General features: G+C 41.6%; 2 protein-coding genes across 2 annotated transcripts; one reads left to right on the forward strand and one right to left on the reverse strand.

Annotated features, from left to right (window-relative positions):
• Window positions 1–279: 279 nt before the first annotated feature.
• Window positions 280–5,636, forward strand: LOC306910268 (zinc transporter ZIP4-like). Its single transcript, XM_079484696.1, has 12 exons — window positions 280–521; window positions 1,324–1,632; window positions 1,814–2,000; window positions 2,661–2,791; window positions 2,924–3,095; window positions 3,632–3,804; window positions 3,889–4,053; window positions 4,197–4,289; window positions 4,368–4,416; window positions 4,496–4,648; window positions 4,828–5,015; window positions 5,101–5,636. Exons 1-12 carry the CDS (start codon window positions 324–326, stop codon window positions 5,227–5,229), a joined length of 1,947 nt encoding a protein of 648 aa, XP_079340822.1. The 5' UTR covers window positions 280–323; the 3' UTR covers window positions 5,230–5,636.
• A 207-nt stretch (window positions 5,637–5,843) lies between these two features.
• recql4 (RecQ helicase-like 4) lies at window positions 5,844–14,600 on the reverse strand. Its single transcript, XM_079484693.1, has 24 exons — window positions 14,247–14,600; window positions 14,084–14,117; window positions 13,882–13,976; window positions 13,629–13,775; window positions 12,426–13,438; window positions 12,235–12,334; window positions 11,830–11,980; window positions 11,627–11,746; window positions 11,396–11,548; window positions 11,224–11,316; window positions 10,956–11,092; window positions 10,420–10,503; window positions 10,038–10,226; window positions 9,765–9,947; window positions 9,491–9,686; window positions 9,129–9,406; window positions 8,757–8,894; window positions 8,184–8,460; window positions 7,984–8,113; window positions 7,742–7,902; window positions 7,404–7,593; window positions 6,888–7,053; window positions 6,621–6,729; window positions 5,844–6,541 (listed from the first exon to the last, which is right to left on the reverse strand). The coding sequence occupies exons 1-24, from the start codon at window positions 14,328–14,330 to the stop codon at window positions 6,420–6,422; spliced, it is 4,350 nt and encodes a 1,449-aa protein (XP_079340819.1). The 5' UTR covers window positions 14,331–14,600; the 3' UTR covers window positions 5,844–6,419.
• Between the last annotated feature and the right edge of the window lie 94 nt (window positions 14,601–14,694).

Consider the following 14,694-nt stretch of genomic DNA (forward strand, 5'->3'; position numbering starts at 1 on the left):
TTTGAAAAATACCCAGATGACCAGATTAGACACTACATTTGTCAAAATGTGCAGCGTATACAAGTATACTGTGTGATGGAGTCAAGGGTATCTTTTGTTGAAAATAGCCTTCAAAGTTCCCTTAACTTTATTTATTTGCCTTAATAATTATTCAGCAGTCATTTCTTTGTGGGCTTCCACCTTTCCCAAGACTCTGTAGGTGTTGATCCCGGTCGACCAATCAGAGTCGAGGGTGTGTTACCTGATCAGGTATAAACTCCACCTGTCTCTTACATCATCAGAACACATTTCTCCGTACAGGACAGAAGTGACCGATCAGGTGAATGATGGAGACCGGAGGTGTTTTTGTGCTCTTCTGCTTCAGTCTCTTCAGAGGAACATGTGGTGATATGAAGGACGTTTATGGGAAGATTGTGGATCTGGTGGCTCCGGGTCAGGACTTTCTCACAGAAGATGCTGTTCGCTGGCTTTGTGAGCGGCTGGAGATCCGTGTGCAGTGCTCCGGTGTGTCCTGTGGAAAGGTACAGCATCTGAATATTGTTTTAGCTCTTTAAACTGTTTATGCTCTTAAAGTTCAGACATACATTCAATCATTTATTATGGTGTTTGTGTGCAGAGATGAATCTATAATTTATTCATGTAATATCAAAATCTATTTTTAATCCTCAAGGTTTTACAAGAAAAGTCACATAATCTTCATAAGCAGGTCATCCGTCAGAAGAAATGTTTTGAAGTGGCTAGATTTTAATGGGCTATTGTGATGATGAGGTCACGTTTAAATTACAGGCTCAGTCATAAATATTATTTAGCAGAACTTCAACACATCATGACAAAATATGAGCAACTTACACAAAGTTCAAGTGTAGTCTTTAGGAAATCTTGTGTAGTATTCTAATATAAGTGTACTACTGGTTTACTTATAAGTGTACTATATCAGTATACTTTATATTTGATATAGTATATTTTTAGTTAGTTTGTACTGCAACTATATAAGTGGACTTATAGCGGAGCTGTTTACTAGTTCAATACTTATAGTACATTCTTAGTTTATTAAAGTACACTTTGAAGTATACTAATTACTAACATAGTAGTTTGTATATCACCACTACTCAGTTTTCTTTAAGTAAATGAACATCATGCTTACAGTTTATTGTTATATAAGACGTATTTATGACTTTATTAAAAGAGTAAACACAACTGCGAGCCATGCATACTTTAAACATTTCAGTCATCTCCATCAAAAGATTAAGTATAGATCCTATCTCACATTTAAACGAAGTGTACTAATAGGACATGTGTATGAACATTTCTGTTTGTATGTAGTGTCTGTCTGTGTCAGGTGTGTCTCAGCTCTTGGGGAACTACAGTAGTTCAGATGGTCTACAGATGGAGGAGTTCTTCATGACGGCGGCTGGTTTCTGTCTGTTTCTGAGCTCTCCAGAGGAGACCTGCGGGGTCATACGTGAAGGCCGATGGGGTGCCCAAACCGAACACTTCATTGAAACAACCTTAGGTCACCATGACAACAGCATCAGCACCAGCCATCCTCCTCATGACGGTGTCGCAGAATATGAGGGTTTGGAGAGACTGTTTCTCAAAATGGAGAAATACTATCAGCCCGACGCTCGTGAGGTCAGAAACAGAACAATTATGTTTAAGTGTAGCAGTGTACTTTAAAAACGTTGACGGGAACATACGTACATACTGTACGTGATTTCACAGTAAAATTTGCTGAAACTTCAATGACTACAGTTTGTCAAGTCAGATGCCGTCCGAAATGAGAATCCACATTGTGATTTATTCATGTTTTTAGTCTTGTGTGTCTCTGAATGATGTCCTGGAGGAGAGCAGAGATCATGTCAACACACCGCAGGACGTCGTCTTTGGAAACATTATTTATCATGTTCTGCGTGGAGACTGTATGAGAGCTCGTGTTCTGCCGGATCAACTGTACTTTCTGGATTACATCTTCAACCGCTCAGAGAATCTCACCCTGCACGGTATGACATCATCATTCTTACCCATAATCACAGCTGTCTGTCTGTCTGTCTGTCTGTCTGTCTGTGGTCATGAACACAGTAACATTACTGACACTGCACTCTTGAAAATAACACATCGCCATCCGTCTCGACAAATATTTCTCTAGAGTTCTGTTCTGTGAACTTTAGAGGTTACTGCACATACTTATGTAAAGTTCAAGTATATTTGTAAGTACTTTTTGTGTAGTATAAGTTTGTGTACTAGTTTACTTATAAGTGTACTATTTCAGTATACTTGAGACAAAATTTACCCGCTTTTTAGATAGGAGATACATGTTTCGAAAACATATGGTTTAGAAAACAAGATCAAAACTTCTTATTCGAAAATGATCGAACAATTTTGTCTATTGTTGGGTAAAATGGGCAATTTCACAGACAAGATTGAATCAAGCCTTAGTTGAATTAAGGAATTTATGTGGCTTTTATAAAAATGCTTTAGAAGAAAACATCACTGGTGTGAATCTCCAGACAAAACAATAGCACTGATATATTTTTTGATATTTAGATAAGTTATATTCAGTTAAGACGGGTCACACATTCATCCGTCTCTTTTCTCTCTCGCCTCATATTCTCCTGTCTGTGATAAAGGCCAAACTAAATCAATCATTTATTCTCACTCAGATTTTGAAGAGCATCTGAAGATGCTGAATCTGGGTGGTGGTGAACATGATCACGACGAGCATCACAGCCGCAGAAAGACCCTCAGACTCCACCACACAGAGGGTCACCATGACAACAGCAGCTGGGTCTCCGTAAGATACAGACACACCCCAATACCCAATATTAGCTAAACAGCGAAAAATCCCCCTATTGTTTTAATAAAAACAGATTGATCTTCCGTGTGATGAACGTGACATGCAGGTTATTATGTTTTTCACATGCAGACGTGTTTCAGCGCTGAAGATCTGCTGAGAATCCATCACATCAACTCTTCGGCACTGACCAGAGATCAGTTCACTCGGATCAGTCCTGCCCTGATTCAACAGATGCTCAGCAGAAGCTGTTCTGAGATCAGTCTGAGCTCCGTGAGCTCGGATTCACTGACCACAGCTGAACGTGAGCGATCTCATCCTACACCATCAGCTTTACTTTAGCTTTAATGATATTTAGTCTTATTTCATTTTTTTATATTTCATTTATATTTTGAGTTCATTTGAGTTACATTTCTAGGGATTTGGTTGATTTATTATATATAAAATAATCAAGTTATTATTTTATACATTGCTACTAGTGCGGTCACAATATTTTACAGGTATATTGCGTCCAAAATAAATCATATGAAGACATTCTTGCAACGTGAAATATTTGATAAATAAACAAAATAAAAATGACTATTTGTCAATTTAATCTTTAATTTCTTTCATTTTTTGTGTTTCGTCTGTGTTTTTTATTTTCAAGCTTTTTAATTTAGTTTGTAATACAATAGAGAGGCAGAGAGGCAAGAAACATACTTTGTGAATTGGCATCCCGTCCAGGAAAAGAGCAAAGCTGGCATCATTTTCTCAAAACCCGAATGACCCGCTCAGACTGACACTTGAGTCTCTTGTATTGTCGTGTGAGAATCTTTAACTGAATGATGTCTTTGTGTTCAGGTTATGGATACGCCACCCTGGCGAACATCATCGTCTGTCTGATGTCTGTGTTTGGAATCGTGGTGTTGTTATTCTCCGTCTGTACTCGAGTGTTTGAGTTGTGTATTCAGTTCTGTATCAGTCTGGCTGTGGGATCTCTCACAGGTGATGCTCTTCTACATCTCATCCCTTCTGTGAGTAAACCTTCAGCTCTCTACAGAGAAAGTACGCTGTGAAAATCCTTATGTCCCCAAACAACCGTGTGTGTGTGTGTGTAGTTCTTAGGTCTTCATTTACATGAAGATAGTGGACATGGCCACGATCATTCAGAGGAAAACTTTGACTATATTTACAAGCTTCTGGTGGTTGTTGGAGCCATTTACTTCTTCTACTTGCTGGAGACTCTGTTCTCCATCATCACTCGACAAGATCATGATCATACAGTGAGTGAAAACACTAACATCACTCTTAATAATGATCATCGGTTGAAGTATCATCTCATCCATTCCTTATCTAAAACAGTCAAACAAAAGTCTTGTAGTGTGCTTTAGCGCTGATCTGAGATCTGTTTGTTGTTGTCTTACAGGGGTCTCGGGACCCTCATCACTGTGACCACAGTAAAGTCCTGCAGATGTTTCAGACAAGACGAGAGGATCAGTCCAACTCGCAGACTGAACTGGTGAGAACGAAATATCCTTCAATTCGTCTTTTCACTCATTCTGGATGTCAGATGTCAACAAGTGTTTACTGATTCTAGGTGGATGGACAAAACAACAGCTTGTTCCTGGAATCAGTTACGCGAAGAGGTGAAATCAAAACCCGTAGTGCACAAATGTTCAATCCTCCGTTCTTATTAAACAATCTCTCTTTGATCTGTAAACTCAGAGCAGCGTTTGCTTCCCTACATGATCACCATTGGAGACGGCATTCATAACTTTGCTGATGGTTTGGCGATGGGTGCGGCGTTCTCCGTGTCGTGGCGGTCGGGTCTGGCCACGTCTCTGGCCGTGTTGTGTCATGAACTGCCACATGAGCTGGGTGAGAGATGACACAGATGTTCAGTGACCTTTCCGTGGCACAGATTTAACGTTAAACCTGGAAAAGGAACAATCGTAACGCTCCTTTTTGAATTGTTCGTATGCAAGATACCCTATAATGACCTTCATATAATAAAACGACTTTCTGAGTAAGTTCACATCCTCATTTTTTGATGACAGGTGATTTTGCGGTGTTGATCAGTTGTGGTCTGTCTGTGAGGAAAGCTCTGTTGTTAAACTTCGGCAGTGCTCTGACTTCTTTCATCGGGCTGTACATCTCTCTCTCCGTCTCTACACATCCAGACGCTCAACAGTGGATTTCTGCATTCACCGCTGGACTCTTTCTGTACGTGGGCCTCGTCGACATGGTGCGTATCATCCTCAAATCTTTTCGAAACTCCTTCAATTAAAAGAAAACATTCATTTGTCTTTACGTGTGTTTTTTTGGTCTAGTTGCCCTCCATGATTCATGTGGACAGTAAGAGACCCTGGCTGATGTTTCTGCTACAGAATCTGGGGCTTTGGAGCGGATGGGGCATTCTGTTGCTTCTGTCTTTATATGAAGACCAGATAGCCGTTTAAACAAGTGACTTATGGGAACACTCAAGCTTTACATTTGATCAGTTTTGTGCGGCTTCTTTTTAATTTGAATGACTTTTGTGTATGATAAAATAAGAGACTGTGCTATGGTGACATGACTGAAGACATGACACCGATGATCTATATTTATTTTACAGCACTGATACATAAAATGAAGCGCAAGAAAGTTTATTAATTGAAACCATATATATAGCGTCTTTTTCATTATCAACTTTTCACCAAAACTCAACTTGTTTAAATGATTTTTAGACGTTCTTGTATTTAATGATATCTATCACCGTCAGACAGGCTATGAAGGACAGTTTTCAAGAAGTCGAAATGTTTTTCATGTTATGCATAAATCAAATCTGTAACTTAAAAAAACAATACAACGATGAGCTTTGGTCATCAGAAGGAGTCATTTGGTGTCGAGTCGAAAGACACTATTCAAGTTTCTCTGAGAGAAGAATGAACGTCACATGTTATTATGGGATTTTATTCTGAGATGATCTCATAACAGTCTGTGTTTAAATCATAACCTGCACACGCTACGTTATTATCATAAGTGTGATTATTACAAGCTTCTCAAACCTTTAAAATGACTCCCAACACAGAATATATGAAAAGGATTTATTAAAAAAAACACATTTTATTAAAACATAAACAAGGATCAATAATGCAACCAAATATAACAAAAATATCATTCATGTCATATACATAAAAAAACCTATCCAAACATTACAAAGACACTAAATCATTTAAATTGTACGAGCATGTTCTGCGTTATAAATACTTGACACTTGATGTGAGCTCATGTATTTTGTTACAGGTCATATCACATGTGCACAAATGTTCCTCATTCTTAAAAAGAAACACAATCCCAAACCATCCCTTACTTGTACAATTCTGACCTCTTTAATAATAATAATAATAATATTTATGCGTCCATGAAGTGATTTTAGAGTCAAAGAGTTCAACTCATGAATGCTGGAGTGAATGTGGACAGGACAGAAAACACACAAATGTTTTCTGCTTCAGAAATATTTTTCAAAAACAACACTGCAAATGACAAAATAGACTTTATTGTGTATAAAACAATATCACATTTGAGATGATATAAACATACGATAATGACAAACAGCAACAATAAATACAGAACAGTGGGAGTGAGGAGATGTTAAGAGTGAAGTCGGTCAGCGTGTTCTAATGATCTCTTGAGTAGCCAAGCGTCTGATCTCGTTGAAATCAAACTGAATGTATTTTCTCCAGTATCTGCGGTCACGGCCGTATGTTTGAGCTGGATAACAAGGACTTCCTGCAGGAGGAAATAAAACGCTGATGAATTTCTCTCTGATAAATAAAAGCGTGACATGAGATATTTAACAAACACGCACCGATGCCGTGGAATATTCTGGCCACGGCTCGCCCGGAGAACTTTTCATCGCTGCGGCAGGCCAGAAATCCTCTGATATCAGCACAGATCTGAGCTTCCCATTCTCTCATCTGACGACAACAAACATCAAACATTATCTGTCTACTCCTTATAAAAGAGCATTAAAATGCAACGCAGTTTGGTTTTTCGAGTCTTAAGAGTTTTCTTTAGACTATAAACTATAAGTAAAGTGGCTTCAAAACAGATCGGTTACGGGAACACAACACACCTTGCATTTATTGAGGGACTCTTCTTCATCATCTTCATCTTCACAGGGTTTGCTCATGTCCAGATTTCTCCTCTTATCAAAATACTCTCGCAGCAGATCCTTCAGGGAGTGACTTCTGCCCTCATCCAGATCATCCGTACAATCACTGCAGTTACGATACGCAACACTACACACAAACACACATGTTTATTCAAACCTGATGTGCATTTATTGACAAAAACAGCTCAATACAGTGAAAGATGCATGTCAAATTAAAGGCCAGTGCACATTGAGTCCGAAATTTGCATCCAACATTTCTGCATGTTGAAAAATAAATACGAACTCACGATGTGTCAATCACATTTCACACTGTCTCGGATATTTTAGTCCGTCAAAAAAAACAGACTGGATTAGATTTTCTGTGTTTTCGCATCCGTAGCAAGCATTTTGAGAGGCGTTTTGACAATTTAGAGACGAAGGATAAAGATAGAAACATGATAGAGGGTGAAGATACGTGGGTGTGTGTGTGTGTCTGACCTGCGGAAAGCTTTAAAACAGGCTTTGAGCTGATAAAGTTGTGTCCACTCTTGAGCCATCACCCGTCCGTGCAGGAACGCACAAACAGCGTCCAGTTCATCTGGCGTCAGGTCTCCATAAGAACGGAAGTAGAATGATAAAGCTGAGAACTCCACGTGGATGCCGCTATGTCCTGTGCCTCCGTATGAACCTGAACGAAACAAAACATCTCACGGCTTTAGCGCAGAAACAACATTGAGCCTTTAACCTCTTGACTTTAGCTCAGATCTTTAACCACTAGGTGGTCTCTTGGCTGTCATTAAAAAGGCAAACATCTTCTAAAGATTGAAGGGCATCACCTGAACCCCACTGCAGTGACCTCATGCCTCTCTTGACCAGAGGAAGCTGCCAGCCCATCGTGTCCGCCAGCTCCACCACATCAAACTCAAGAAAGTCACATGACTGCACGCGTTCACCGGCCAAACGCTTCCGCGCCAGCATCACGGCCACAGGCGGGCACCTGACAAAACACACACGTGTAACACTTCAGAAACACACGCACGTCATTCTCAAACACAACAAAGCAACAGTTTGTGTTTACAGTTTAGTGATTTTGCGCAGTTGTTGCGGGCCGCCGTAGCACTGCAGCTTGCAGACGGAGAGAGTTGGATGAAGAAGCTCCACCCACTGCTGAGGATGAAGTTCAAGGTAACACAACAGAGTTTCCACACCTGAAACACAAACACACAGTAAATCTGATTTCTACGCTCTGATGAATGTTTTTATATAAAGTTGTCTCACTCTCTTCTGTGATGTCCAGAGCCTCCACGGTCTCTTGCATGGGAATGGCTCTCTCATGCGTATGACACACTCTCTGAAGGCACACGTCACTCATTTTAAGACAGCTGTCTCTCTTGTCTGGCTCCTCCCCCTCACTCTGTGATTTAATGGACTGCTCCGGCTCCTCCTCTGATGTCATTGGTTTGTTCTGCTGTTGTGTTTCTTGGTCTGTTGGTGTCTCTGTTCCCCGATCACAGACCTCCATCTCAAGCAGTTCACTGTCAGAAACTTCTGCAGCCTACAGGGGGCGACATTACACCTCTCATTTATATTTAGCATCCAAGCCGGTATTCCAACAGAACTTCTTCCAAAAGTCCGATGTTTGTGAGTAATGAATCTGGAATGTGAATCCAGTTAACGTATGAATCATTTACACTTATTTGATTCAGTAAGACTCATTTAAATCATTTTGACTCGTCTAGAAGACCTGCAAAAATGTGTTATATAATACAAATATGGTTTCAAACTAAGTATATATTACAGTAAAAGTTATAACATCATACGGTCACAGTAGGGACATAGATCAGACGTCACCTGTGTCAGATCCTGATGTTTCTGTTGAATCTGTCGGCATTTACAGGCTGGGAAGACTTTCTGTACCAGTTTCTTTACAGTATAAAAATCAACAGTGTCTGCGTAGATGTGTCTGCGCAGCTCGTGCAGGTCTGCACCCTGAGTAAATATACAAACAAAAATATGATTTATAAAATTCACATTCACCAAAAAAATATGTGATTAGCTTCAGTGAAACTTCGTTTTCATTTCTTTTTTGATAACTTTATAGCAATTCAAATACGTTTACATTTTTGGATAGCTCCTCTCTAAAGATGAGGAATTATTTTGATATGACTTATAAAAACAATACCAGCAACAGGAGATGAATTTCTGAAGTACACAAGCACAAACCTCTGGGTCCAGAAACAGGTGACAGTTCGCCGGGTGTCCGTCACGCCCCGCTCGACCGATCTCTTGCACGTAACTCTCGAAACTCTTGGGCATGTTGTAGTGGATGATTCCCCGCACGTCTGATTTGTCCAGACCCATTCCGAAAGCCACGGTGGCCACCACCACACGCAGCTCCCCGCACATGAAGTTATTCTGCACACGTCGTCTCTCCGACGCAGACATCCCAGCGTGATACGCTTCAGCGATCCACTTCAGTGGCTTCCGGATCTTCTTCCTGGCTGAGGTGTCACAGAGACGGGAAATAAACATTTAACAGGTCAGCTTCGATGTGGTATTTTTATGTACTCCAGAGAGGCCGTTACCCAAAGCTTTCTTTTTCTTGCCCACAGGGTTGTCGTCGTCCTCAGGTGCAGGTTTGAAGGATTCTTTCAGCACCACACCCTGCATGCAGGTGCGCAGGAGCGCGGCGATGCGAGACGTCTCCTCTCGTCTGGTGCAGTACACGATGACAGAATCTAGAGATCCGAAACGCTCCCCTTTCAGCAGAGACACCAGCGCCTGTGCGACAGCACAAATCAAAACTCAAAGCTCCGGCCAGTTGTGAAAGAGCATTTGTGCGTTTGTGTGTGAACGCACCCGATCTTTATCTCTATCCATGGACACAGACAGCTGGAGGTTGTGAGGGACAGCAGCGGAGCGTACGGCGATCCCGTCCTCATCGCTGATGTCCAGATGACGGGCGATGTCCAGCGCTGTAGACAGAGTGGCTGTGGCGGTGAGACCCAGCAGACAACGCACGCCCAACCGATCCCTGAGCACCTGCACACACGAAATACATCAACACACTCCAAGTCAAGTATCTCAAAAAAAGGAAATGGTTCAAATGCACGTGTTGTAGATGAGACTCACCTTGCACAGACGCAGGTAACAGGGACGGAAGTTGTGCGACCATTCTGACACACAATGAGCCTCGTCTATACAAGCGAAGGCCACCGGCGGGATCTGATCTGCAGGAGGGAGACAACCAGATCCAGAGTGACCCCCACCAACCAGAGCTTCAGGAGACAAGAGCAGGACGTGCACCTCACCAGCTTTCACCTACACAGACACAATCATATCATTGGAAAAATCACAAACAAATTGTTATACAGAATATGTAGAAACTACATGTATAAGAAGAAACTGTGTTGAAATAGGGCTGTTTGTTATGGTGTACATTACCCGATTCATTTTATACTTTAACTTCCTTCTGCAAAACATATTTTTGTTGTTATTTTACACATTCCTTTACCTTTTCAATGGCTGTCTCTCTCTGTTTCTTAGACATGTTGGAGTGAATACAGGCGGCTTTTAACTTGGATGGGATTCCAGAGAGCTTCACAAACATTACAGAATCAGAATTAGAAACATCAAAGTTATGGGCACATGCACAAGATGGCACCAGTGAGCTTTACATACTAATTTACGGTCGTATTTACATTTACATTTTGCAGAAGATTTCATCCAAAGCGACTTATGAATGAGGTAAACAATAGAAGCAATTGGAACAACATAACGACAACAAAATGCATCAGTGCAGTAAAACATGGTCTCACATAGCCCAGCACAGTATACAAAGCTCTTTTTTTGTATAGTTGTTTTGACTTAACGAAGTGCTCATCAATGTAAAGAGATTCTGTCATACCAACACCCATCTTTGCCGGCCAAAAATCCTCCTTTTCCCATAACGACAGGAAATCACCCGGCGTCCCAAAAGCTCACTGGCGCTATCTTGTTTAACTAGCGATTTACATATAAAACTCACAAAAGCACACGAGGCAAACGTACCTGATCATCCATTAGAGACACAAGAGGCGACACCACCAGCGTGATGCACTTTGACCTCTGAGCGTACAGGTACGCCGGAAGCTGATAGCACAGAGACTTCCCCATACCAGTGGACAACACCACCAGTGTGGACAGACCTGAACAAAACACAAATCACACGAAACATGACAAATCAGATTTGATTCCTTTCTATGTTTATTCTAAGCCAAAAAAAAGAAATCATTCCTGCTGATAAACAACAAACATCTGCTCAGAAACTTGCGCTCACCTGACAGGATCCTCATAATGGCCGTCTCCTGACCAGGCCTGAAAGATTTGTAACCGAAATCCCGCATAGCTTCATGAACCTCTGGAGGCACATCTGTGAATATAGACCCACATAATCAATGTATATTTTTTGCTGTATTAAACCTACATCACATCTTATTCGTGAGACGTACCCTGAACCTTCCCATCATCCTTCAGTGCGTACAGAGGCTCCAGGGGAGGAGGAGGGGCAGGACGCTCATAGTCTGGTCTGATGATGTTCAGCAGTACCTCCGCCCCCCGCTCCTCCTTCTCTGTGGTTTCCACACCCACATTGGAAGGTGCCACTGTAGAAAACGTGAAAGACTTAATAAGTTAAGTGTACACAACTTAAAACGCACATCATGTGACCCGTGTAAACCCACCCAGAGGCTCTGAGCACAGAGTTCCGGTTGCCCTGGCGACTTCTTCAAGCGTGGGCAGCTCAAACTCCTCCTCCTCTTCTGCTGGGGCTTCCTGCTGTTCTGCAGTGCTCACGGCAGGGGCTGAGACACAAACAGACACAGAATTTCATAACACATTCACACACACGTCAGAGGAGAGTCATGTGACGAGCGCAGTCTCTCACCTTTCCCTCGACAGTCTCTGGCCCAGTGTCCTGAACCGCCACACTTGTAGCAGGTGTCCCCTTGACGATTGAAGCCGCCGAATCGCCCTCGTCCTCTCCCGAACCCGCCACCAAACTTCTCGCCCTTCAGCTGGAACTTCTGCATGTACATCTGTGATAGAAATAAGCTCTCGGTTCAATCCTGTCTGACTTTCTTCTGCAGAAGATAATTTGAAGAATGTTGATTCCAAACCAAATAACATTGACTGAAGCCCATTGACTTCCATAGTATGAACACAAAACCCCTCAAAATATCTTCTTTTGTGTTGAACCGAAGAAAGATCAGGTCAGACTCAGAGTTTGAAACAGAAGAGGGGGAGTAAATGATATTGGGATATTTCTTTTTGGGTGAGCTCTAAATCTTACCTGTTTCCTCATAGCAGCTCCTCTCAAAGCAAAACCTTTAACATGCGACTTCTTCTTCAGATTGATCTTCACAAAGTTTCCATCTGTGTTTTTGGTAGACCTTGGTTAAGATGAGAGAAATAAATCTGTGAGAGTAAAAAAACAACAACATAGGAAATGAGTTTTTTGTGTATTTTTATTTGAATACTCACCTGACACCGACTGTGTTCTTCATCCTGTAAGCAGCTCGAGTCTCTTCTTCATCCACCTCCCCCAGTAGATTCTCCTGAGGCATTGCTATATTCTTCGTTTTCTTCTCGCTCACAGGATCATCTTCCGTGTCTTCATCATCTGCTTTCCCTTTCCTCCTCTCTCCTTTCTTTGGCAGATCGTCCCCAGCTGCCTCTCCTTTCTTCGTTCTTCTTCTCTTTTTCACTCCTCCCTTCTTCTCCTCAGACTCACCTGCCTCGTCTTCATCTTCTCTGTGTCTTTTCTTACCTTTTTTCTTTCCTGTTTTGGACTCATCTTCAACCAGAGGTCTTTCAGCTGAGTCTTGACTTTTTCTAGCCTTTGTTCTTGATTTCTTAGTGACCGAGACAGATTCGGGCTCCTCGGCCTCAGGGTCTGCTGTAAGCTCCCTGTCTTTGTGATTTACCCGTTCACCATCGGGCTCCGGGGAGCCAGGTTTAGCAGCCAACGTCAGGTTACTTCCGCTTGAAGTTGCAACTGGATCTAGATGTGGTTCAGCTGCTGAAGCTTTCGAAGCTGTTTTACTTTCCTTTGATGGGGTTGCACTTCTAATGCTACGTTGCAAAAACTCCTGCTTTTCCGTCAGCTCCAAATTCCCAACAACAGGCTCTCGAGGTTCCTCCACCTCATCGAAGACCTGGCAGCGTGATAACCAACCACTGTCCACAGAGCTAAGTCTCTTGGTCACGGATTGCTTCAGGAACTGGACTCTCTCCACGCTCCTGTGTGGGGTCCCTACAGCCGGAGACTGGGATTTAGAAGGTGTGAGCGAATGGAAGGGATCTGACGGCTCACTCTCAAATTCTGTACTGGTTGTCTGCACAGGAGGACCACTGGGGTGTGGACATGTGTTTGCTGGTTTTGGTGAATAAGATTCTACAGCTGTATGTGCCGTATTGGAGTCTGTAGTGTCCTTTAATGGCTTGGTGGGCGTTCGACGAGCAGTGGCCGCTTTTTTCAAGGAGAATGACCTTTCCTAGGATTTGGAGAGACAATGACGTCAGGAATTTATCCAAATAAAAACAATAACAATTAACTACTAAAAATAACATGTAACATGCTGTCTTATTTGTCGCTTTGTATAAAAGCGTCTGCCAAACGAGTAAATGTAAAAGTCATGCTTCCCTTATGTTACTGTGCTTTAATATGAGTCATAACATATCTACCTTCGATAAACCTCCAAGATTGGTCTTGAGTTTCATGCCAAAATATTGAGCAGAAACCATCAGAGTCTCTTTGTCTTGTGACGTGAGTTTTGGAACAGCAGCAGGCAGGTTGCCGCGGTTCAGATGAGATCCCCAGCATCCAGAAACCTTAACAAGACAAGACAAATAGCATGTTTGCATTATAACACGCATTACGGTACATTATAATGAAACTACAACACTGGGCTTGTGAATGTCTGAAGCGTGTCCTCACAGGTGATTGGCTCTCTTGGGTTCTCACGTGGGTCTCCTGTCCTGCGCCGCTTCTTTCTTTGGCTTCTTTAAGATTTCTGTATTCTTTATAAAGTTCTGTAAACACAGCAACATACAGAATTAACAAATCAGGATAAATACTGACGTTACACGAATAAAAGCGTGACATGTCAATACAAAGTGAAGGAAAAGAATAAACATACGTCGTGTCTCCTCTGGAGCTTTATCAACGTCATCCTTAAAAACATAAAATATATTTTTGTACCTTAATGACATCATCAGTCAATCCACCACTAGCAGCTACGAAATACACACAAATTAATTAAATTCAACACAAAAACACGATATTTATTCAAAGCACGATACCTTTGTAGGCTTCCTGCTGTTCGTTTGAAAAAAAGTTTGCTCCCATTTTTTCAGGAGGACTTTAACGTCATTGTATCGATCCATTTAGTTTATTCAATACAACTGAGGTGCTGCAAACAATCACACAGCAACCTCCGTTTCCGGTCAAATACCGTCATAAATACCGCCAACAGAAGAGAATCAAATACTTGTGTGTTATTGTTTGTTTATTAAATAAAAGACCAAACTTTACTGGAAAACACACTGCGGCTTTTCACTCAGCGCGCCAAACGTCAAATCGGCATTAAAAACAAAACGTCATTTCCGCCTCTTTTCCGCTTCTGAGCCGAATGTCACAATAAAAGTCCTGAACACGCTGATTGTCACGTTCATTTCGTTTTATTAACTTCTCATCACAGTTAATATAATCACGAATTAAAAGATATAATTCTGAATTTATATATATATA

This window comes from Barbatula barbatula (genome assembly GCF_947034865.1).
Source record: "Barbatula barbatula genome assembly, chromosome: 21".
Taxonomy (NCBI): domain Eukaryota; kingdom Metazoa; phylum Chordata; class Actinopteri; order Cypriniformes; family Nemacheilidae; genus Barbatula; species Barbatula barbatula.

What these genes read in the sequence shown, in the direction of transcription:
- LOC306910268 (XM_079484696.1), top strand. Translation starts at nt 324, where the DNA reads ATGATGGAGACCGGAGGTGTTTTTGTGCTCTTCTGCTTCAGTCTCTTC. An exon ending in ACAACAGCAGCTGGGTCTCC is followed by an intron (nt 2,792 to 2,923) that starts GTAAGATACAGA and finishes TTTCACATGCAG; the next exon opens with ACGTGTTTCAGCGCTGAAGA. An exon ending in GACAAGATCATGATCATACA is followed by an intron (nt 4,054 to 4,196) that starts GTGAGTGAAAAC and finishes GTTGTCTTACAG; the next exon opens with GGGTCTCGGGACCCTCATCA.
- recql4 (XM_079484693.1), bottom strand. Translation starts at nt 14,330, where the DNA reads ATGGATCGATACAATGACGTTAAAGTCCTCCTGAAAAAATGGGAGCAA. An exon ending in AAGAACACAGTCGGTGTCAG is followed by an intron (nt 12,335 to 12,425) that starts GTGAGTATTCAA and finishes ATCTTAACCAAG; the next exon opens with GTCTACCAAAAACACAGATG. An exon ending in GGATGATGGGAAGGTTCAGG is followed by an intron (nt 11,317 to 11,395) that starts GTACGTCTCACG and finishes CTATATTCACAG; the next exon opens with ATGTGCCTCCAGAGGTTCAT.